The sequence below is a fragment of the Rhinolophus sinicus genome, chromosome 14 (assembly GCF_057876585.1).
Source record: "Rhinolophus sinicus isolate RSI-liver-muscle chromosome 14, RSI-T2T, whole genome shotgun sequence".
Lineage (NCBI taxonomy): Eukaryota > Metazoa > Chordata > Mammalia > Chiroptera > Rhinolophidae > Rhinolophus > Rhinolophus sinicus.
In genome coordinates, this window is record NC_142514.1 from 152,896,924 (window position 1) to 152,918,863 (window position 21,940).

The 21,940-nt window shown below is 55.2% G+C and overlaps 2 protein-coding genes across 12 annotated transcripts in view; both read right to left on the minus strand.

Annotated features, from left to right (window-relative positions):
• Positions 1–1,939: 1,939 nt before the first annotated feature.
• Positions 1,940–5,513, minus strand: KCNJ11 (potassium inwardly rectifying channel subfamily J member 11). Its single transcript, XM_019746661.3, has one exon. It carries the CDS (start codon positions 4,273–4,275, stop codon positions 3,088–3,090), a length of 1,188 nt encoding a protein of 395 aa, XP_019602220.1. The 5' UTR covers positions 4,276–5,513; the 3' UTR covers positions 1,940–3,087.
• A 3,229-nt stretch (positions 5,514–8,742) lies between these two features.
• ABCC8 (ATP binding cassette subfamily C member 8) overlaps positions 8,743–21,940 on the minus strand; it is a 76,961-nt gene continuing 63,763 nt past the window's right edge. For 8 of the 11 annotated variants that reach the window (XM_074336085.2, XM_074336082.2, XM_074336080.2 and 5 more), the window contains 14 exons: positions 21,689–21,855; positions 20,538–20,607; positions 19,887–20,044; positions 17,181–17,273; positions 14,180–14,282; positions 13,532–13,645; positions 13,017–13,137; positions 12,736–12,866; positions 11,776–11,854; positions 11,462–11,570; positions 10,958–11,061; positions 10,088–10,221; positions 9,530–9,592; positions 8,743–8,989 (listed from right to left, as the gene is read on the minus strand). In XM_074336085.2, coding sequence (XP_074192186.1) covers positions 8,852–8,989; positions 9,530–9,592; positions 10,088–10,221; positions 10,958–11,061; positions 11,462–11,570; positions 11,776–11,854; positions 12,736–12,866; positions 13,017–13,137; positions 13,532–13,645; positions 14,180–14,282; positions 17,181–17,273; positions 19,887–20,044; positions 20,538–20,607; positions 21,689–21,855 — 1,584 coding nt within the window. In that variant the 3' untranslated portion in view covers positions 8,743–8,851. Of the gene's footprint in view, positions 8,990–9,529; positions 9,593–10,086; positions 10,222–10,957; positions 11,062–11,461; positions 11,571–11,775; positions 11,855–12,735; positions 12,867–13,016; positions 13,138–13,531; positions 13,646–14,179; positions 14,283–17,180; positions 17,274–19,886; positions 20,045–20,537; positions 20,608–21,688; positions 21,856–21,940 lie in introns of those variants that run through there. The other 3 variants (XM_074336083.2, XR_012497534.2, XR_016018767.1) reach the window with 3 other exon arrangements.

The following is a 21,940-nucleotide window of genomic DNA, read 5'->3' on the forward strand; positions in this document are numbered from 1 at the left end:
GACTTGGTCCAGTTACCTCTCCATGCCTGGAACTTTCCAGCTCCTCCCTAAGCTGAGCCTTAAAGCTGAGGCGGGTGGCGTGGGGGGTGTTGCTCTTGAGCGGAAAGCCTAGGACCAGTGGCCCTCATTTTCTGAGATCAAGTAGATCTTCACTGTGGCCAGCAGGTGGCGCTAAGCCCTCACTTCTGCCAGTTCACTGTCACCAGCTGCTAAAAGTCTGTGAGGCCTGGAGGAAGGTTGTTCTAGATGGGGTCCCAAGGATGGTGCTGCCAAGGGGTTTCTCAGCGAATCTGGCCCCTCCCCGGGCCTTAAGGACAGCCAAGCTAAGTCCCAAGAGCCAGAAAGTCTGGGCTGGCTCTGAGTAGTTTCTCATCCCTTCCTCTAAACCAGAAATGGGTCAGCTCAGCAAGGAAGGGAATCAATGCTGGGGGACTGTGCGGTGCAGGGAGGGGACGGCTTAGAGCTTGGAACCGCAGCAGCAGCTTCCTGGCCCCTTAGCCCTGTCTCTGGATTAGCCTGGGACAAACTCTCACGGATCCAGCAAAAGCCTTCTGCAGGCCTCAAACGCAGCAGTAACCCTGGCTTGTCCTGCGCACCATCCACCCATCCATCCATCCACCCATCATCCATTCATTCATTCACTCATTCACTCACTCACTCAGCACTCACTCAGTGCCAGGTACAATGCTAAATCAGAAAGTCCCTGAGCTCAAGGAGCCACGAACTTGGGGAGGGGGACACAGACCTATAAACACAAGCAAAAGCAGAATGCCTACAAACACGGAGGGATGGGACCATCTCTTTCCAGAGGAACCAGGGAAGGCTTCAAGGAGGCATCATTTGGACTTTTATGGATTTCAACAGGCAGAGATGAGGCCTGGGTAAGTCCAGGCAAAGGGAGTAACAAGCAAGGCTCGGAGGCAGGAGGCCAATGTTATGTGCAAGGAGGGGATAGGAAAGCAGCCAGGGGAGTGGGAGGGTACACAGGGTCCTAGCAAGAGAACTGTGAACTGTAAGGCTAGAAAGCAGGCAAAGCCTGAAAAGGCTGGCCATGGGCTCTCGCCTTGACCCAGAAAGCGATGGGGAACTACTGACATGGGAGGGGATCACAACGCTTTTAACAAGACCACTGTTGACTGCATGGCAGATGCACTGAGGGGGTGAAGTGAAGACAAGAAGACCAGGTAATAGGAGCTGCCACAACCCCTATGATCAGCTGGGAGGGGGCATTGTGAAGAAAATAAGACCAGGCAGAGAAACTCACCACTGAGGGCAAATATAATAGCACCTTCTCTCTTAACATTCGCTCGGTCAGTTGTCTCATCATGTGACTGATTCAACAGCAATTACTGTAGTTAACATTTATTGAGGATGTATTATGGACCAGACACTTAAGCATTTTACATGTTTTCCATTTACTCCCACAACAATTCTATGAGGTAGGTACTATTAGTATACCCACTTTATAGATGAGACAACTGAGGCACACAGAGGTTGTTACTTGACCAAGGTCTTAGAGCTAGATGCCAAATCCACAGACGTTACCACAGATGAGTTTGTCATCAGTCTCAAATCTGGGACTTCAAGGAGGCCCAGGACTTGAGACCAAGCAGTTGGCTTGAGAGCTTATGCTATAATCACTACACTAACGCATATGACATCCCCGCCTCTCTCCTTGAGCACCTCAGCCTCCCAGCAGATTCCTGAAAGTGGAGGCTGGGCTATAAGCATGGTGGGTGCCCAAAGGCTGAAATGTGGGATGGCAGGGCTGGGCTACCTGAGGCAGGAGAGGAAAGTCCCCCTGAACTGGAGAAGAGGGCCAGACTCAGGTCCCTTTCCAGTCCTCCGGACTATGGCACCTCTGGAATATGGGCGGGCAGCTCCAACCCCTGCCCTCCATGAGTATGCCGCCTGCCTCCCCAGCAAGAACAGCCCAGCATTTAGGTCATGAAAGAGGGAGGCTTTATTGACAAGGGAAAAGGCAGAATTCTGGGCAAGTCCACACAGCACTGTTCTGCGAGTTCAGGCTTGGGGTCAAGTGCTTCAGGGCCAGAGGCCTCTTTGCCTCAGGGACCTTGCTCACCCCCACCATCCTGAACTTTCCAACATCTCCTTTCTGAGGAACCCAAAGGCCCTCCACGGTCATCCTCTGGACAGACAAAGTGAGTGGTGGCAGCCACTGGTAGGAGCCAGTACCAGAGTTTGGTCTGAGGCCCGCCGAGTGTGTGGACCAAGGACCCCCATCTCATCAGCCTCTTTCTGAGTGGCATGCCAATGTCTGCCCCAGCCCATGCCAGCCTCTGAGGGTAGGGGACAGAATGGGAGCAGACAAGCACGGCAGCCACACCCCATGGAGCCCTCACCGCAGAAGCCTTGGTGTTAGGGCAAGGGCTCAGGGCCCATTTCCTCTTCCCTGTGCCTGAGCAGGACTCAGCAAAGCTGAGCATCCTCATGCCATTTCCTCCCTGCTGGGGCCTGCCCCATGGAGGGGAGCCCTCCCAGCCTCAGCTTGTCCCTGTCTGTGTAGGCTCCACATAGTCCAATGTCCGCTGGAATGTGCTCCCTCACTGTCTGCCCTTCCCAGGTGGCTGGGCTCACTCTTTAGCTCACCATGTTTTCAGGGACAAGGGCTTCTAGAGCCTGACCATAGGCACATCTCAGGGCCACAGAAACACAGCAGCAGGCCTCCAACCTGGGGAGTGTTCTTCCCCAGCCATCGGCCCAGCCTGTGGCCAGTCCATGATGGAGATCCAAGACTAGCTGGAGACCCAGCTTTAGTGTCTGACACTTCCCACAGCTTCCCCAGCCTTGGGTCGGGGGAAGGGGACCAGCCAGTCCTGAGCTGGGGCTGGGAGGAGCAGGGACAAAAATAACCTAGTATAGGCTCCTGCTGCGGCCAGAAATAGCGTAGTGACAAGTGCCTTGTAGCACCCTGGGCGAGCAGCAGTGGGGGAGGCTGAGCCCGGAAGAGCCCAGCCTCACATCAGGTCCTGGCCTTGCCAACAGGCCCACACTGTGTCCACTCTGCATACCACACCACACTGCCCATGTGCACACACCGGGTGTGGGGGCTCAAGGGACCGTGGTTCAGGACAGGGAATCTGGAGCTATGCTAAACCTGGGCTTGGCCTTGGCCACGGCCACGCTACGCTTGCGCAGTGGCCCACGGGCTGAAGCGAGGGTCAGGGCGTCCAGCAGACTACGGTCCTCATCGAGTTGGTGGGCCGTGCAGAGCGGCGTGGGCACTTTGATGGTGTTGCCAAACTTGGAGTAGTCCACAGAGTAGCGGCCATCCTCCTCGGCCACAATGGGTACAAAGCGCTGGCCCCACAGGATCTCATCAGCCAGGTAGGAGGTGCGGGCTTGGGTGGTGATGCCCGTGGTTTCCACCACACCTTCCAGGATGACAATGATCTCTAGGTCCTGATGGTGGTGCAGGTCACCGGGCGCCAGGTCATAGAGTGGGCTGTTGGCGTCAATGACGTGGTAGATGATGAGGGGTGCCACCAGGAAGATGCTGTTGCCACCCACGCCGTTCTCCATGGGGATGTCCACCTGATGGAGGGGTACCACCTCGCCCTCGGGGCTGGTGGTCTTGCGCACCACCTGCATGTGGATGGTGGCGCTGATGATCATGCTCTTGCGGAGGTCGCCCACGCGCAGCATGAAGCAGAGGCGGCCGTGGCGCAAGGCGATGACCGCGTGCTTGCTGAAGATGAGGGTCTCAGCCCGCCGGTGGGCCTGGGCCGTCTTCATGAAGATGCAGCCCAGCATGATGGCGTTGATCATGAGCCCCACAATGTTCTGCACGATGAGGATCAGGATGGCCAGCGGGCACTCCTCTGTCACCATGCGCCCGCCGAAACCAATGGTCACCTGGACCTCAATGGAGAAAAGGAAGGCAGATGAAAAAGAGTGGATGCTGGTGACGCAGGGCACCATGGTGCCCTCGCTGGGGGCCAGGTCACCAGGAGCCAGGTCACCGTGGGCGAAGGCGATGAGCCACCAGACCATGGCGAAGAGCAGCCAGCTGCACAGGAAGGACATGGTGAAGATGAGCAGCGTGTGCGGCCACTTGAGGTCCACCAGCGTGGTGAACACGTCCTGCAGGAAGCGGCCCTGCTCCCGGATGTTCTTGTGGGCCACGTTGCAGTTGCCCTTCTTGGACACGAAGCGGGCCCTCCGCTCACGGGCACGGTACCGGGGCTCCGCAGGGTCCTCTGCTAGTCGTGTCAGCACATACTCCTCAGGGATGATGCCCTTGCGGGACAGCATGGCTCCAGCGACCCCCAGGGAGAGGCTTCCCCCATGGGGGGTGCCCCCCTGACCAGCCTAGGGCCTCACTGTGGGGCTCCCTCCCTGAGGACCCTTCCACTCAGGGACCACCCTCAGTCTGTGCTGGTTTCCCTTACCAGACTCATCCTCACCTTCACCTCGCCCCTGCTTCACTTCTTTATACCAGCCTCACACCTCAGCCCACCTGCCTATTGCCTAGTGAGCTCCCCACCCTGCCTATTCCCCACCTGGCCCTGGATCTCAGCTCAACCCTCGTCCACCTGCTGACCATCCCAGGGCCACGCCCTAAAGCCCCTTCTCCCCACCCAGCCTTCCTTCTCAACCCCTCTCCCACCTTGGAACTTAACACCTCCAATTATTACCAACTGAGCAGATCTCACACAACCCCCGTGTCTCCCGCCTCCCCCATTTCTGTCCCCGGCTCCCCTCCAAGCTCCAGTTTCATATCCTGACCACCCCCCAGTCTCACCTCCTGGTATGCCCCCTCCTTCCTACCCCACACCCCGTAGCTCTCGCCGCTCTTCCGATCCCCCTCCAGCTTTCGTCCTTTCTGTCTCCTTGGGATCCTGCGCCCTCCAGAGTCACCACCCCATCTGGCTCAACACCAGATCCCCTCGCCCCCCGTGCGACCGGGCTGGGTTCACTACCGAGTCCTCCCGGCTCCCGGCTCCCCGCCGGCCCCACGCACGCCGGCGCCGCGCCCCCGCCCCGCGCTCCGTCCCTGCCCAGCCTGCTCGTCGCCGCGGCACCTGCTCCTGCTTTTCAAGCTGCAGTCGTCGCCTCCCCCCCCCCTCCTGCTGCGCGGTCGCTTGCGGCGCGCCGTCCTCCCGTCCGGCTGTCGGTTCGTGGAAACAGACTTGTGCTAGGTGGGGGCAGAAGATCGAAGGCGAGGGGTGTCTGAGGAGTGGAGTGGGGGTAGAGGGGCCACTAGGGGGAGTCCGACCTATTTGTGAGCTGAAGGGAAGCGGGCACAGGCTCAAGCCCCGCCCTCCTTCGTTCACCTCCCACTGTCTGACTTCTGACTTCTCCAGACTCACAGTCTGGCCTTGGGGGGTTGCGCACTCTGATGTACCAAAAGAGGTCCCTCCTGCCCACGGTCTATGAAATTAGGGCAGGAGCGGGATGGAGTCGTGACCTACCCTGCCACTCTGGGGACAGCAGCCCCTGTCGCCCTGGCTGCCCTCCTCAATTTTCCCATTCTCCGTTGGGTCAATATCCGCCTCTCGGCGGCACAGCACTGGGCTCTGCCGGTTCCCAGAGAAAAGAGGCACGGAGGGGCTGCGTAACCAATTGGGTGACTGGGAGATTAGGAGGCCCGAGGACTTCTCAACTGACTGCTCCTTCTCTTTGGGGCTGCTCTTCACCTCTTCTGAGTCATGGCTGCTTTGAGAATGGGATGAAAGCCATGGTCTCCCTCCCCAGAAAAAATAGTGCGTTAGAGGATGTAGGAACACAGTTTAGCAGCTACTGCAAGGGAGGCTGGATGCAGCAGCCCAGAAGCCTGGGTGGTTACATTTTCTCAATCATGACTGCCCCCCAACCCCACCCCTGCATTTTAAAGAGGGTTTGAGCTACTGACACTTGCTTTACACCTACAGCCTGATTTCTTCTACCTTAGGTGATGGGAGGCACCTGGGTCCGAGGGGCTGTATGAGGGCAGTGACTTGGACACTGGGGAATCCAAACTTTCGGCCTGGACACGGCTGGTGTTTTTACTACAGGCATCCGCCTAGAGCTGCCCCAGGGCTTGGGCCCCAGATGGAGAGCCCCCAGTTATTAGCTGACGGGAAAGCCTGCTAGGTCTCTGTTGTGGCAGTAATGGCCCCACTCCCTCTCTGGGGGCTCAGGTCCTTATGGAGAAACCACTGACCAATGTGTGTCTATTTGTTGGAGTGGGGCTTGAAGCAGGGGCTGGAAAGATAGGGACAGTGGGCATGTGGGCCACAGTAGGGCAGCATGTGACTTTCGTATGGAGTTTTCCTTTCTTTCCCATTCCCACCTGCAGGCATAGTGAACACTACTACTCAGGGTAAGTGTGATCTTGGGCTCTATTACTAGAGGTGCAGTGCCTAGGGTGGGGAGGGGAAAGCAGGATGAGCAGAGTGGGGAGCTCAAGGAGGCGGGGTTATACAGGAAACCTCTGGGGCAACTGCAGCTGTTTAGCCATCAGAAAAGGAGCCTTGAAGAGCCCCCGGGGGAGTTTGGGCACTATTGCAGAAACCCTGGGGGTCCAAGGAGGGTGGACTAGTAGTTTTGTGTGGCCCCAAGTGTAGACCCACTATAGACACTGAGTGGAACAGAGGCAGGCTTTGGTTTCTCATATAGAAGAGTCAGTTCTAATAACCAGAGAAAACTTACATCAGTAGGGTATCCAAGTCAAGGTTGGCAGACCATCAGGGATGTTATTGAGGTGTTTGGGCTGGGCTGGTCTTGGGCATCCCTTCAACACTTCAGTGTGGGCCCTGCCCTGCCCTGCCCTGCTACTTCCCTTCAATTCCTTGAGGGGTGGTGGGCATGGGAGAGGTGGGAAGCTTCTTCCCCCTCCCAGACTCTGCTCCTAGGAGGCCCCACAGTGGAGGGAGCTGCTGGGCCCCCAGAGGCATCTCAGAGCTGGAAAGGCCATGCCCTGCCTCCCAGTGTGGCCCTGAGGCCTCAGCTAGTCCCTGTTCCACCCTTTCCAGAGGGTGAATCCCCCCTACCCAAAGGGTTCAGCCTCCTGCCCTGCTCCATCCTGCACCTCCTCATACTCATCTCTTCCAAACACCACACTTGTCAGGCCCCTATCTCACTCAGAAAACTGCTTCCTGTCCCTTTTGTTCAGAGGTTTATCCCAGACTCCTTGTCTTGCGATTCAAGGCTCTCTAATATGCCCTCTATCCCCACCACACACCCCCCCTCTATGGGCCCTTTTCTCTAACTCTCTGCCTATCTAATTCCTACCCTTCCCATGCCCATCTCAAATCCTGCCTCTCCCAGGCAGCTTTACAGGACTCTCCTTTCCCGAGCTCTGGCTCCTGGAATATCTACAAGGAATTGTTTTGTGTTGAACTTCTCTCCAATGGTTAGTGGGTTTTCCTTATGTTGCATGGCTCTGACTCCCTTGTAAACAGGAAGGACATAGGCCCAAGACTCCTGGGCTGCACCCCAGGGCCTCGTATAGCGAGTAAAGAAGGAGACATGTAATGATAATGAAATGCTATGTAAATGAGCACCTGCCATTTCTTGGGCAAGCACAGGTGTGGACGCCTGTTTTATGATGCAGATGGAGTCTGAAGACAGTTGTTGTTTTGGTCTCCCCAGTGTCTGGACTCCAGCATCTCCCAGCCACCACCTGGCGGGCTTGTGGTATATGCACGGTGCTTTCCCTCTGAGGGAAATGCCCTTATGTGTGTGTGTGTGTGTGGGGAGGGGACAGAGACGGGGACATGTGATTCAGTCCTAGCTAATCAGTACATTCTAGCCCTCTGACCACAGCAATTGGGTGGGAGTGAGGATATGACCCAACTGGGTCCATGAAGATTTGCTACCAAGATTTTTGTGGGAACTATTGGGAAAAAACATTTTTTTCAGAGGGATAGGATATTAGCTGGAGCTGCTAGTGGCCATCTGTTATCGGGGAGGGAGAGGAAGATGGAAACCAGAAACAGACACCTCCCTGATGTCAAACACCTGGATCCAGCCATGCTTGACGTCGTACACCTCCTGCCCTTCTCAGTCACATATGACAATAAATCCCAGTTTTTGTTTAAGCCACTTGGAGTTACGTTCCTGTCATTTGCAAGGGAAATAGTGCTAATCCAAGATACTTGGGGCCCAACAATTTTAATCCAAGAACTAAAGGAGAAGAAAGGGGGGGCCAAGCCATATGGAGATCTGCTACCTTATCTGATGAAATCATCACAAAAATGCTATAACTCTTGTTACGGACTGAGTTGTGTTGCCCCCAAATCGTATGTTGAAGCCCTAATCTCATATGTTGATCCCCCCAATGTAACTATATTTGCAGCTAGGTCCTGTGAAGAGGTAATTAGGTTAAATGAGGTAATAGGAGTGGAGCCCGAATCCAATATGACTGGTACTCTAATAAGGAAAGAGACACCAGGATGTCCACACACAGAGGAAGGCCGTGTGAGGGAGGCTACAGCTGGAAGGTGGCTATCCAGAACCAAGGAGAGAGGCCTCGGGAGAAACCAGGTCTGCGACCTTGATCTTGCACTTCCATCCTTCAGAACTATCAGAAATACATTTCTGTCGTTTAAGCCACACACTCTCTGGTACTTTGTTATGGTAGCCCTACGAGACTAATACAACCCTCATTTCACAGATAAGGAAACCCGCTGTGCCCACGCTCACAGCTTCTACAGGTCTGCCTAATGCCAAAGTCATGCCGGCTCCACTGGCCCCACAGTCCACTCTAGCCCCTGCCCACCAGAACCAAGGCCTCTGGTAGGAAATAACCAATCTCTTTATTTATAAGTGATTTACAGTTTGAAAACCCAGGTGGGAGGTGGGGGCAGGGTGGGGCATGGGGGGATGGCACTTGGGCTCTGGCAGGTCACTTGTCTGCATGGACGAAGGAGGCAAAGACGCTGTCCTTCTGGCTGAGCAGCTTCTCTGGCTTGTCAAACTCCAGGATGGCACCGCGTTTCAGGACAATCACCAGGTCTGCGCTCAGGATGGTGTGCACACGGTGCTGGGCCAGGCAGGAGGGGGAAGGTCAGGGTGGTGGGGGGATGGGCAGGGCAGCTGAGGGCACCTCTCCTGCAGCTTAGAGGAGGAGGCATGTGGCCAGAATGTCCAGTCTCTCTGGGGACTCCCCTTTCCTGGGGTGGCTGTGAGTCCAAGCCTTCCATCCATTAATAACCCCTTCACCCCTCAGCAAGTCTCAGCTTTGCCCCAACCTCCAGGTTTCAAGTCTCAGAGATTCCCCCCGCCTCCCATCTTCTATGGAGAAGTAACCCTAGCCTAGCTCACAGGGCCTTGGGACAGGGGTGGTCTGGGAATCTGGAGAATGAGAGGGGAGGTCTGAGGGACATGCAGGTACAAATCCTCCCTCCCGCAAATCCTGCAATTCAGGCCCCCTGCAAGCCTTCCGGACTCCTTGCCCCGCCCAGCTCCAGGGTCCTTTGATTACCAGGGCCCAGTGATCCCACGGGCTGCCCACTGATGACAGCCTCAGGAGGCCGGCCCTCTCTCTGGGTGTCCCCCTGCACCCCACCAACGGGCCCCTTACCGCGATGGTGACCACCGTACGGTCCGCGAAGGCTGTCATCACCACCTTCTGGAGGATGTTTTCCTGCCAGGTAGGAGCAGCAGTTGTTGGTCACCTGCCTGGTAGATGGGGTCTGGCCTGGCTTTGGGGATGTGGGGCCCAGGCTTGCGGCCCAGCTTCCATCTGACCCCAGTCCTAGCTCCACCCCCACCCCCCCTGTCCAGCCTTAGTCCCCATAGGACTGACTAAGTTCTCAGCACTAAGGGCCCGGATTCAGCCTGTTGGGAGCTCAGCTCCGTGCATGGATGTATGCTGTGGGTGTGTCTGGGGTGTGCTGTGTGCTGAGTGATGGGTGTGAAGTCTCTGTGGGTCTGTGTGCAGCTTGTGTGCCTGTGTGTTATGAACAGGCCCTAAGATGAGCTGCAGTCAGGGTTTCAGGCCTTCTGCCCTTTCTGCCAGAAATGGCCCTTGACGCTAAAGGCAACTTGAACTTCAGGACGATTTTGTGCAAACTTCTCCCTAACACCCCCACAAAGCCCTCTCCAAAACCCCCATCCCGTCGACGTGCCCAGGACCAACCGTAGCCATGTCGATGGAAGCCGTGGCCTCGTCCATGATGAAGATGCTGGTCTTTCTCACAAAGGCCCTTGCCAGGCAGAACAGCTGTCTCTGGCCCTGGCTGAAATTCTCCCCACCTTCTGTGATGATGGCATCTGAAATCAGCCCCAGGGAAAGGAGCACAGCTGAGTGACTCCTGGGTTGAGTAGAGTAGATGGTATGGCTTGGGGGGTGTAGGGAAATGTGTGTACGGTGTCCATCTGTGGGTGTGTGTTGTGAGTAGGGGGGGTTCCTGTGCCTTAAACGACAACACGGACTAATGCATTACAATGAGAAGAGCGCGCTCTGGAGCTGCACGCTGCTGGGGCCCTGGGCGTGTGCACTGAGTGTGTATGGGCTTCATGTGTGGGGGCCGTGGTGGGTGATTCTCTGAAGTCAAGGCTTGGCCAGCCTCTGCCGTCACAGGGGCTGCAGCAAATACACCAAGGCTCTGCAGCCCGCTGGGCTGGGGGCACAGTCTTCCTAGTAGCCTCAATGAGTGCCTGGTACCCGGGATTTCCCAGTCTTTCCTCTCCTTCATCTTTCTGGCAGCACTGGGCAGGCAGGTGGCCAGGGAAGGACAGGGCTGAAAATACTGCTCTGATATCAGGGACTTGCAAGTTCCATCTCACAGTGACCCTTGTTTCCCCAACCCCTGTGCCCTGCAAGAGGGGTCAGACCTTGAACTGACTAGTTGTATGACCTGGGGCAAGTCAGTTGACCTCACTGAGCTCTTGTATAGTGATATCTGGAGTCCTGCCAGATGCCAGACTCCAAACTCTGGGAAAACCTAAGACATGAGTTTTCCCACTAAAGGGGGGCCTGACCAGCTGCTCAGCCAGCAGTAGTTACCAAGGCCTCCTGGCAGTGCCTTCACCACCAGCTTCAACTGGGCTATCTCCAGGGCCTCCCACAGCGTGCTGTCAGAGCACTTCTTCTCTGGGTCCAGGTTAAATCTGGAGGGTGATACAGAAAGCTCCCTTAGGGAGGGGCTCCATCTCCATGGGACTTTCAGGGAGTGAGGCTGGGAAAGTGAGCCGTGAATGAGAACTGACTGACTTGGGGTCCTGGCTGTGAGGGGGCACCAAGGTGGTGGCATCCCAGACCTGAGGGTTTGGGGTAACCCTACCAGTGCCTGTCTAAGTCTAATGGGAAAGCAAAGGGCATGAGTGTGAGGCTCCTCTGGAGAACCATGCCAGCCCCTCGTGCCTGAGCCTGAGCAGGACTGCCTGCCCAGGGAGGTGGGTATCCAGCTGAGTGCTCCTGGCCTCGCCCACCCCCCTTCTTTGTGCTCCAGGTCCATGGAGCTGAGCCCAGTCTGGGGCTGCGGTGGCCTGACGGGGTGGATGGACTCACCGGATGGTGCCACTGAAGAGGACAGGATCCTGCAGGATGATGGAGAGGCGCGAGCGCAGGGTGTGCAGTGGTAGTTTGGCGATGTCAATGCCATCGATGATGATGCGCCCTGCATGGAGACAGTGTCACAGGTGGGGCACCGCTGAGGGGCACGGTGGTGCTGGGGCATGGGTTCAGTCTGGGACACGGGTCCCAGTGAGGATGCAGGGGGAGACAGTGATTGCTGGGCCTCCTGTACTGTCAGAACATACGCCAGGACGGAGGTCCCATCTCATAGCTGTGGGTACCTGTGGTGTGCCCACCGTACCACTCACCTTCGAACGTGTCCACCATGCGGAAAAAGGCAAGAGAGAAGGAGGACTTCCCACTGCCCGTGCGGCCACAGATCCCGATCTAGAAAGAGAGGGACAGGTATGTTGGGGGGGCTCTGGGGGTGATTGGGAGCCTCTGCTGCCAGCTCTGGGGGTGCACAGGTGTGGGAAGCCATAGCATGTCTTCTTGTCCTGGTTTTCTGACCAGCTTCTCTTTGGCCAGTGCTGAGCCCTGGGTTGAGTTTGTTTCCTGCAGTGGGTCCAGAGGGGGTGCCCATGGGGACCACAAGCAGGTGCAGGATGTAGACGCCCATCTACCTGAGCGTGGGTGTGGGCCTGGCTGTGCCTGATACTTGGCTGCAGGGGAGTTGAGGCACTAGTGTTCCGTGTGCATGTGTGGCAGGAGGGCATGGGGTGGCTGAGTGCAGTGTGCAGGGATGTGTCTGTGTGTCCCACTTTAAACTGGAGCATCTCTGACCCCATCACTTCCTGGCCCTTGGGTACCAACTGAAATGACAATAAGGGACCAATACAGAGCCAATGATCGTGACAAAGAGATGGAACGAGAGGGGCAACGGCAGAGAGAGCAGAGGTGGAGTGAGGAGGGAATCAATTAGAAAGGTAGGTCAGAGTGCCCGACAGGGGCTCCCTGCCCAAGACAAGGGTGCCCCTAGGCCCCTGTTCTGAAGCTCAAGGGGCAGTGCTCTGGGAGAGTCCTGACCATACACACAGTGTGTGTGGGGGGCTTACAAAGCCCCTCAAACCAGGCCAGTCAGGGGCTTGTCTCCTTGGTGGCTGAGTGAGAGCAGCAGGAGGAGAAGGGGTGAGGGAGGGAGGGGGGAGGGGGGCCGAGCCTCGTCAGTGTGAGTGGCCCAGGGTCAAGATACTGGCTGTGAGGCATGCAGGGCCCTGGAGGGCCATAGCCCTGCGAGGCTGCCAGCCCTATGCCCTTCCATCCCTGACCTTCTGTCCTGGGGAGATGAGGGCGTTGACGTGCTTCAGCACAGGCTTCAGGGAGCTGTCGTAGCGCACGCTCAGGTTTTGGATCTGAATCTTCCCTTGGTCCGGCCAGTTCTTTGGGATCAGCGATGGTTCTGGGGGCCAGGGGTGGGTCAGCCAGCAGGCATGGGCCACAGCTGTATCCAGGGGTGCCACCCTACCCCCAGGCTCCCTTGTGGTCCCCCTCAACCCCAAAACGCCCCTCCTCCTGGCCGTCTCCCCAGAAACCCTGCTGTACCCCTCACCCAACAGCCCCTCGTAGCTCTCTGCCTCAGTTTTCAGGAGCCCGTGGATGCGTTTCACGGCCCCCAGCTGGATCTCCATGTCCGCCAGATTCCTCACCATCCAGTTGAGGTAGTTGGAGACCTGTGGGGAGTGAGCCGGTCACAGGCAGTGACCGTGTGCTCCTATCCCTGGTCACCAGGATGCTCTTCCTACAACTGAAGGAGGGCCGGAGGCCCTAATGTCTTTTGCTGCCCCCTGGCTGGCTGTTCGGGGTGGCCCTTCCTGGAGGCATGGAGAGAGCTACAATGAACTTGCCTCCACACCCACCACCCGTGTGGGCCCTGGGCCCTGGGTGAATGCTAGGACCCTGAAGTCAGCCCTCCTGCCCCATGGTCCCTGTGGCATCAGACTCAAAGTAGCTTGGGGTAAGGCTTGGGCGGGGTGCGGGGTGGGAGTCTCATTTGGGGAAGGTGCCCTGGGATTCCCTGGGTGCTGGGGCCTGCTGCTCCCCCTGCCCCAGCCTGCTGCCACTCACCATTAGGGCGTAGGTGAGGCCCAGGCCCACCAGGCCAGCAGAGAGCTCCCTGTGCAGGGAGTTGGAGATGGAGGTCACGGCAGCGATGAGGACCACACATGCACCAATGTACTCCTGTGGAGTGATGGGGGCTAGCCTGGGCCCTCGGGGGTTGAAGCCACAGTGTCCCCCCAGCCCCGTCTTCAGGGCAGAGCGTAGCTCAGCAGAGACTCAACCCCAGCCCTAAAACTCACGTACAGATGCAGGAGGCCTGTGAAGGCTGGAACTCCAGGAGACAACACATGTACACAGCGTAGGCTCCCCCTACGCCCCACACACCTGCACACATGCCTCACCAGCTGGCCCACACATATATGTAACGTATGTATCAGACACACACTTCTCACAGGTAAACACACAATGATTCTCGTTATTGGCACACACCTCAGATATACAGCCCCCAGGCAGTGATATGGAGAAGATGGGACTCAGGGCAGATACCAGGAGGGCTGGGGAAAGCGGAGGGCTCTGTGCCCACCCTCTGTGCACATGTGAGCTGGTACTCCACCCTCTCCTCCCACCTTCTGGTCTATGTTGGCCCTTCCTGTGGCTCCACACCCCTATCAGAAACCTGTCCCGGGGCCCGGAGTGGGGGTGGGTGGCACTTGCCATGCGGACTTCTAGCCATCTGTTGGCAGCTGTGAGGAAGAGGGAGGCGATGTTGTTGGAGTCCGTGTATTCGAGGAGCTTCTGCTGGAAGCGGGCCTCGTACCTGGAGGGAGGGTGAGGAAGGGCTCAGGGAATAATCTTGGTCCAAGCGGCCCCGGGGAACCTTCCCTAACCCTCTAAGATACAAGGTAGCTCTCTGTACAAGGGATTCTGGAGGCCTCTTTCCCACCCTCGTGCCCTCATCACATTCTCTCCTGAGTTACTACGTGTGGATCTGCGTCCTCTGTCTGACCAGCCTGGGCTCCTGGCACCACTCTCCTTGGCCGCCCCTCAGACCTGGTGGGCTTGAGCCAGGCCCAGAGGAGGTAGGAATTCTCATTTGATGACGAACGATGGAACGAATGAAAGCCATCTCAGCTCTGGTCTCAGTGACACAACTGAAAGTATTCAGAGGTACTCATGACAAGCCTCGTTGGGCATTTGCTTTTCGCTCCTGGAAGATGTTTGTTCTGCTTTGATTCTTTCTGGGTGGAAGGCCTGTGCATGAACTATGTGTGTGAGGAGAGTGAAGTGAGTCTCTGAGGTGTGAGAAAGCGTGATTGCAGAGCCACAGGGTGGGTGTATGTGGGTGGGTGAGGTGTCTGAGGCAAGGGTGAAACCATACACGCGAAGGGTTTGATTAAGTGCGTGTTGAAAATGTGTGAGTGCACGTGTGAGTGACAGGAGAGTCTGAGGGGTGTGTGATTGGCCTCAGGGGTGAGTGTGCATGAGGGTGTGTGTGAACTTCTGTGATCGGTGCATGACGGTGTGAAGACTGTGGAAAAAGCCCCTGCACTGGGGCCCTGCAGACCTAGGCTGGAGTCAGTCTATTGCTGGCTGTGTGTCAGACTGTTTCCTCATCAATAAATGGGGATAGTAATAGTTCTTACATGGACTGAAGCAGCTCTGAGCCCAATACTGTAGTGCTGGGTACCGTTGGAACATTTTTTGGGAAAAAGCAGGGGCTCTTAGAAACACCACAAGGTCAGACAGCTCTAGGTTCCAGCCCGGCACCATCTCTGTGTGGCCTCAAATTGGTTGCTCAGCCTCTGGGGGTCTCTTCTCTTCACTTTAGTAGGGGGCTAAAGTAACTATGTCATGGGGCTTTTGTGAGGATTAAATGCAACGAAAACACTTAGCACGGGGCCTGGCGCTTGGCAAGTGTACAATCAATAAATGCTACTTAGCTTTCAACAGGGCTGCTGGGCAAAAGCCAATGAATTAAACACATCCAAGGGATGATTAAAAAGTTCATTCATTTAAAAACCATCCACTGTGTCAGTGCAGGGTGGGGGAGGGCTCGCTGCATAGCAGTTCCGCTGGCCGACCACAGGCCTGGTCTGGGGCTGGTCATAGGATGCTGGGATCCACTCGGGTCTTACTGAGAGGGTCTGGCCTCCTCGAGGAAAGCCACAGTTTCTCCCCTTAGGCCCAGCCCGAAGGCCTCCAGGACACCAATTATAAGAAAGACTTCACCAAAACTTGGAACTAGGCCCAGGGGTATTGAGAGGCCTGGAGGTTGAAGGAACTGGGGAAGTTCAGTCTTGAGAAGAGAAGGAGGCTGGAGGAGACCCCTGAGCCATACTCTAGGCTCCAAGGAGCTTCTTTGTGGATGATAGCACAGGCTTGCTTGGGAGCAGGGGATGTCCTGGGAGCAGAGCTAAGGCTGGGGCAGACTCTGCTTTGCTTTCTTTATTCAGAGAAGATCTGTAAGAGGACCTTCCACTGGCCCCAGATGCCCTAGGGTGTGAGCAGGGGCTGCAGGGCTGCACCAGGGACCTGGGCACCTCTCCCAGGGCTGCAGCTGGACTTTGGGTGTTGGGGGATTTCAAACCTCCCTGGACCCTCGATTGGTCCTTGAGACCTAGGGTTACTCCTGGACACAGGGATTGGTGTAGCATGGTTACTGTCACACCCTGCACAGCTGGTGCCATCCTAAAAATAACCTGAAATCACTCTCTCAGGGAGGCTTAGATACCAGAGCCCAGCTATCTGGGTCAGGGGTCTGGCCTGTCTGGCTAGAGGAGAGATGCCCTAATACATCAGATGGAGACTGGGGCAGGGAACAATAGTACCCCTGCTCCCCAGGCAGCCTCAGATGCTTCTGTCCAGCCCAATGTCACGACTCAGGGTGGCAGGAGGATGGGAGAGCCGCTGAAGTTTTCGGAGCATTCCTCCTGCCTGGTGAACTCTTATTTACCCTTTGAGTCCTAGCTCCAATGCCACCTCCTGCCTTCTCTATGATGCCTTCCATGACTGCTCCCCTTCTATGCTTGCTGTGTCCCCCTTTCTTTCCGTAACATGGGCTTGTCTTGGCCTGTTCAAAGCCTGGACTGTAAATACCTCCAGGGCAGAAGTTCATCTGACTCATCTCTCTCTTTTTAGTGCCTGGCATGGGACTCGGTATGCGGTAAATGGTAGGTAAAGGTTGAATGAATGAGCAGGTTCAAGTCTGGTCTTTGAGGGACCGTACACAGAGCAGTTATATAACCTGAACCTGAGCTTCAGTTTCCTTATCTGAGAAGAGGGCGCAACCACGGTCACCACCTCAGAGAACATGTTTGAGAATGAATGACACTGGCATGGAAAGTCCACTGCATAGTGTTTGGCTCATAGGAGAGTCTCAATAAAAGGTGGCCTCAGGGCTGGCCCACACAATGTAAGGACTTTCTAGCATTGGTATGTGAGAACATATCCCAGCCTTGTTTCTTTTGATGTTCTGCCTTAGTTCACAGAGGCTCTGGGCATGGCTGCAGGGCTGAGGTTTTCCCCTCTAGATCACACAGTAGAGCACACCTGGTCCGACCCCCCAGTGGACATCATTTGGGCCTTGGGGACCAAGGAGGGGTTGGGAGAAGTGTGTCCTGGGCCTTCATAAGTGGAGCCCTGAGAATTGAATCTCATGACCTGTGACCCTGGTCACCCCATCCCGCCCACCCCCATCTTGGGGTGAATGTGGTACCTGAAGGCCCGGATGGTGGTGAGGCCTTCCACAGTTTCAGCAAAGTGTGACAGCAGCGGGAGCTGGGTGGTGTCATCTAGCTGCTGTAGATCCCTGTGCCAGGAGAGCAGAGCGGGATGGTGAGGAGGGCAGGCTCAGGGCTCAGCCTGGGTCTGAATCCTAGCTCCACCCCTACTACCGTGTGGCAAAGGGCTGCACCTCTCTAGGGCTGTAAAAAGGGAAGACAGTGGTACCACCCCATCAAGTAGCTGTGTGGACCGGACAGTTCGTTTACATAAAGTGCTTAACTGGAAGGCTGGGACAGTGACTGCGTTGCTGGGCGTCACCTACCACTCATCTGTATCTGTCCCCGTGCTTTTGCCACACAGCCTCGCTCTGCGCTAAGGCTGGGCAGTCAGTGTTAGTTTCCTTTCCCAGGTGAACAACCTGAACCTTGGGATAGATGGTCAAAGGAATAGAAATGCCAACTCAGAGCTTTCAGTCCCCTCCCCAATAATCACAATAGATTTCAGCACATCTCGGGCCAGAATCTAAAGGGCTTCTTAAGGGAGAAAAGGCCAGCGGTTTCCATGGCAACCGATTTGCCCCTGCTCCCCACAGCTGCACCTTAGCAAGTATGTTAGTGCCAGGGAGGCCAGGTTGGGACACCGGAAGCAGCTTTCCTGGACACATTGTCTCCAGGGCCTGGGTGGGTGCCAGGGGAACAGAGCAGTTTCTCTGGCAGAAGAAATGAAGTTTGCAGAACAGCTTGTGCAGTGTTTAAAAAGCTGCCGTGATTTTGTGAATGTCAACGTTGTTTCTTGTGGGTCACAGGGGATCCTGGATCATCCAGGCAGGAAGCCATTTATACAAATCTTGATCCTTGTGTGCAAGGCAATTGTGGCCATGATGTATCTAAATTTAATTATTGTTAGGGCTAATCAGCATTTTGACTCATTGCTAAACAATTCTGTGCACTTGGGAAAGGTACTTAAGCTTTCTGACCACAACCTGCAGTAAGAAATACATTTTATATCACAAATCAGTATTCACACACTGTGGGGACAGAGTCCCAGAGAGCAGTTTCCAGGCTCTCAGGCTCACGTGGAAAGGTGCTGGCTCGGGTAACAGCCATCAGCTGTGACTAGCTGGCCATCAGCTGTAACCAGTTAGCCATTAGCCACTGGTTATATAACTGCCGTGGCTAAGCTACCAAGCACGGATTGCAGTTAGCAAGGGGTTGGTCGGTTGGCTGGCTGGCTGAGAAGCAGACGGCGGATTGCGGATACTGTGGCTTCTGCTTCCTGTGTCTCCAACCCAGCCGCCCGAGAGAATATAGTGGTATGACTCCCCTATCTATGGTTCTGTGGGTGTTCCTTTGTGGCCTCACCATATCCTGTGTTCTTGTGAGGGGAACAGGACTAGAGTCCCTGCATGACACACACACATACCCTTACACCACCCAAACAAAGGTTTCATGAAACAACACTGTTACTGTGTGAATACAGTCTGATATTTTTTGTTCTATTTCATTTTTTAAAAAAACACTGGTTGTAATCTATGATATTAATTTCATAACCCACAGCGAGGTTGTAATTGGCAGATTGAGAAATGCTGGTCTAGAAGTTCTTTAAAATTATCCCTATAATTCCTTGAATCTATGAGTTTAACAGAATCACTCTGTGGGGACAGAGTCCCAGAGAGCAGTTTCCAGGCTCTCGGTCTCACGTGGGAACGTGCAGGCTCGGTTATTAGATGGCCATCAGCTGTAATCAGATGGAATCTGCTGTGGCTGGGTGGCCATCAGCTGTTACTGGTTAGCCATTAGCCCTGATATAACTAGTGGCTACGCTGGGGCATTGTTTGGTTGGCAGAGAAGTGGATGGCAGCTAGCAAGTGCTGTTAGCAAGCGGATTGCAGATTGCGTTGATCCTATTTCCTGTGTCTTGCCAGGCCGCCAGCGAGATGGGGGTACAGGAAAACCCCTCGTTGGGGTCCTGACAGATGTTTGCTTTTGTGTCTCCACCAGCCGCCATCGAGAATATAGTGGTATGACTCCCCTGTCTCTGGCTCCATTGTGGTTCCTTTTTGGCCTCACCATATCCTGCGTTCTTGTGAGGGAAGTGGGAGCAGAGAATCTGCATTACACACTCCCAGAAAAAAATTCCTAGAGAATGTTCTTACAAAAGTTTGAGTGGGAAAGAGGCATGGAGGTATGCGTGGCTCCAAGGCTCATGAGGGTGAAGGTGATGAGAATGGCAGGGAGGGGCTCCCTGGCATTAAGGCTTCCAGCCTTGCTCTGCACCCACATGGGCTGGAAGGTGTGGTTATCATAACATCCCGCACATCGGTGCCCTCTGACTTCACGCATCAGCAATCCCCCTGATCACTGGAGTCACACAACCCTCCTGAGAAGTATTATGACAAAATGAATGAAAGGCATAAACACATGCATACACCTGACCTAAAAGTTCCATTCCTGACCATAACTCCCCAAGACATAGTTCAGATATTAACTGCAGCATGTGTGTGCTGACAGATGGTTATATTAGGGTAGCGGAATATGAATATTTCATTTCCTTCATGTCTATTTTGCTTTTCTTGGGGAACATGACTCTACTACTTTTATGATGATGACTCTAACAAGAGTATTCAACTGCCCACTGCAAAGCCCCTTCCACCCCCACCCCAGCCCCAACCCTGGAGGCTGGCACATGCTGCCATCACCTGGATGCCACCCGGAAGTACTTCTGGATGAAGTAGCACACGATGGCCAGGGGTAAGAGGGCCACGAGGAACACAGGTGTGACATAGGAGATGACGGCCAGGGCGGAGACGCAGAGCAGGGTGGAACGGCTCAGGCACTCCAGTGTGGATGGGATGTGCTGCGGGAGGCAAGGGTGAGAGAGGGAGGTGAGTTTTGGTATTTGATGATGTTCAGCGGGTTCCCTGCCACCACGTTTTTCTCTCTCACATTATTATAGGCACATGTCTTAATCTCTCCAGCTACACTGTAGGCTCCCTAAGGGCAGGAGTCAGGACTTTGTTTTCTTACCACCTTGTACGATGGTAAATAAAAAACACAGGCTGAATCAAAATAAATAGTCTCCACAAAATCAGTCAACTTGGTTTAGAATATGCTGGAACCTTCCTGGAGTGAGCTGAGGGTTCTTCAATGGAAGCCAGAGGGATGTGGTTTCTCTCAGCCTTATGATGAGGGTCTCACAGGGGGGCCCAGGCCCTGAGGCAGCATTATAATCAGATTGGAGCCCACTGGGTTCCTCCCCAGGGCTCTGGTCCCCGGACCTGGGGAAGCCAGCAACAGACAGGGGCCTGGCCTCTCTCTGAACTGGGGAAATGGGTCACAGTGCTGTGTACCTGGTCAATGGTGTTACAATCAGATGAAAATCTGTTCAGGATGCTTCCAAGGGGCGTGGTCTCAAAAAACCTAAGAGGTAACCAGAAGTTATTCATTCGTTTAGTGATTTCATTTCTGTTTATTGTATGAGGGTAGTTATTTCTTTCATTTTGGTATTTCTGGAGTCATCCCAGGGACAACAGCCTTTGCAGGTCTATGGACATCTGGCCTGTTTCCCTGGGAATTCCCACAGCAGCCCAAAGGGGTGCTGGTCCCTCATTAGCCTCTGTGACACTCAAGCCCATGTGTGTAACCACTGCCTCCTTTCTCAGCTGCTTGCTTGGCCTGACTCGCTCAGCAGCTGTCCTCCCAGGGACATAGAGTCCTCTCCAGCGGGACAACTGGCCAAAGGGAACAGGGCCCCAGGGACAGCCTGTCAGCTGGTTGACCCCGCGAGGCACTCTGGCTGTCTTCACTCTGTCTGTGACCCAGAGCTGGCCCAACCCCAACCAGAGAATTTCAGAACCACAAATCTGGGACAAATAGAGGGTAGGTAAACGTTGAGGCCATGTCTGTGGGACACAAAGAACTCAAGAGGCTGAAAAATAAACAATGTAGTCAGATGGTAAGGCCTGGCATTAATGAGGGCCAGATAATCTGGTGTGTTTAAACCAAATAGGCCAGCCCATTGGGCAGTGACTTCTTTCACACCAAGCGGCTTTTGGGGTTTTTATCCATCTTACTACAGAAGATAAGAACAGCTATACCATGACCCCAGTCTCAGAACCTGCAGGGAGGTGAAAGAGGAAGGAGAGAGCTGAACGCGGGGGCGGAGACGGGCAGATGTACCCGTCTAGGGAAGAGAAAGTAACATTTACGCAGAGGCTGCAGACATTCACTCTGAAGGACTGTCGTGACAATTAGATGAGCTAACCCTGTCAAATGCCGAGCATCGCGTCTGGCTGAGTACATGCCAGTTTCCCTCTGCTTTCTGCACTGAGCAGTGCACTTGCAACACATTTGGGTCTCCTTGAGTCACATCAGACAGCTTGTTGTAGAGATTGGATATCACCATTTTATAGATGGGACGACTGAGGCCCAGAGAAGTGACTTGCCCACAGCCCCAGCGTGGCTGGGAGCCCTCTCCTATGCTGGGGGGCTCCCTGCATACCTCATGGGAGCCAGGATGATCCGGTTCAGCAGGCTGCGGTGCAATCTCTTGGCCACCTTCAGCCCTGTCCACTCGACTGTGACAGACGTGACCAGGCACAGCACGATGCCCAGGCTGCAGAGCACCGTAAACACCATGGCATACACGGTCTGGTCAAGGGAGCACTCCTGGCCAGGCAGAGAATGAGGAAGGTCCCGGCAGTGTCCATGGCTCAGCCCCCTCCCCCCAGCCCTTGCCCTGGGGCTGCCAGCC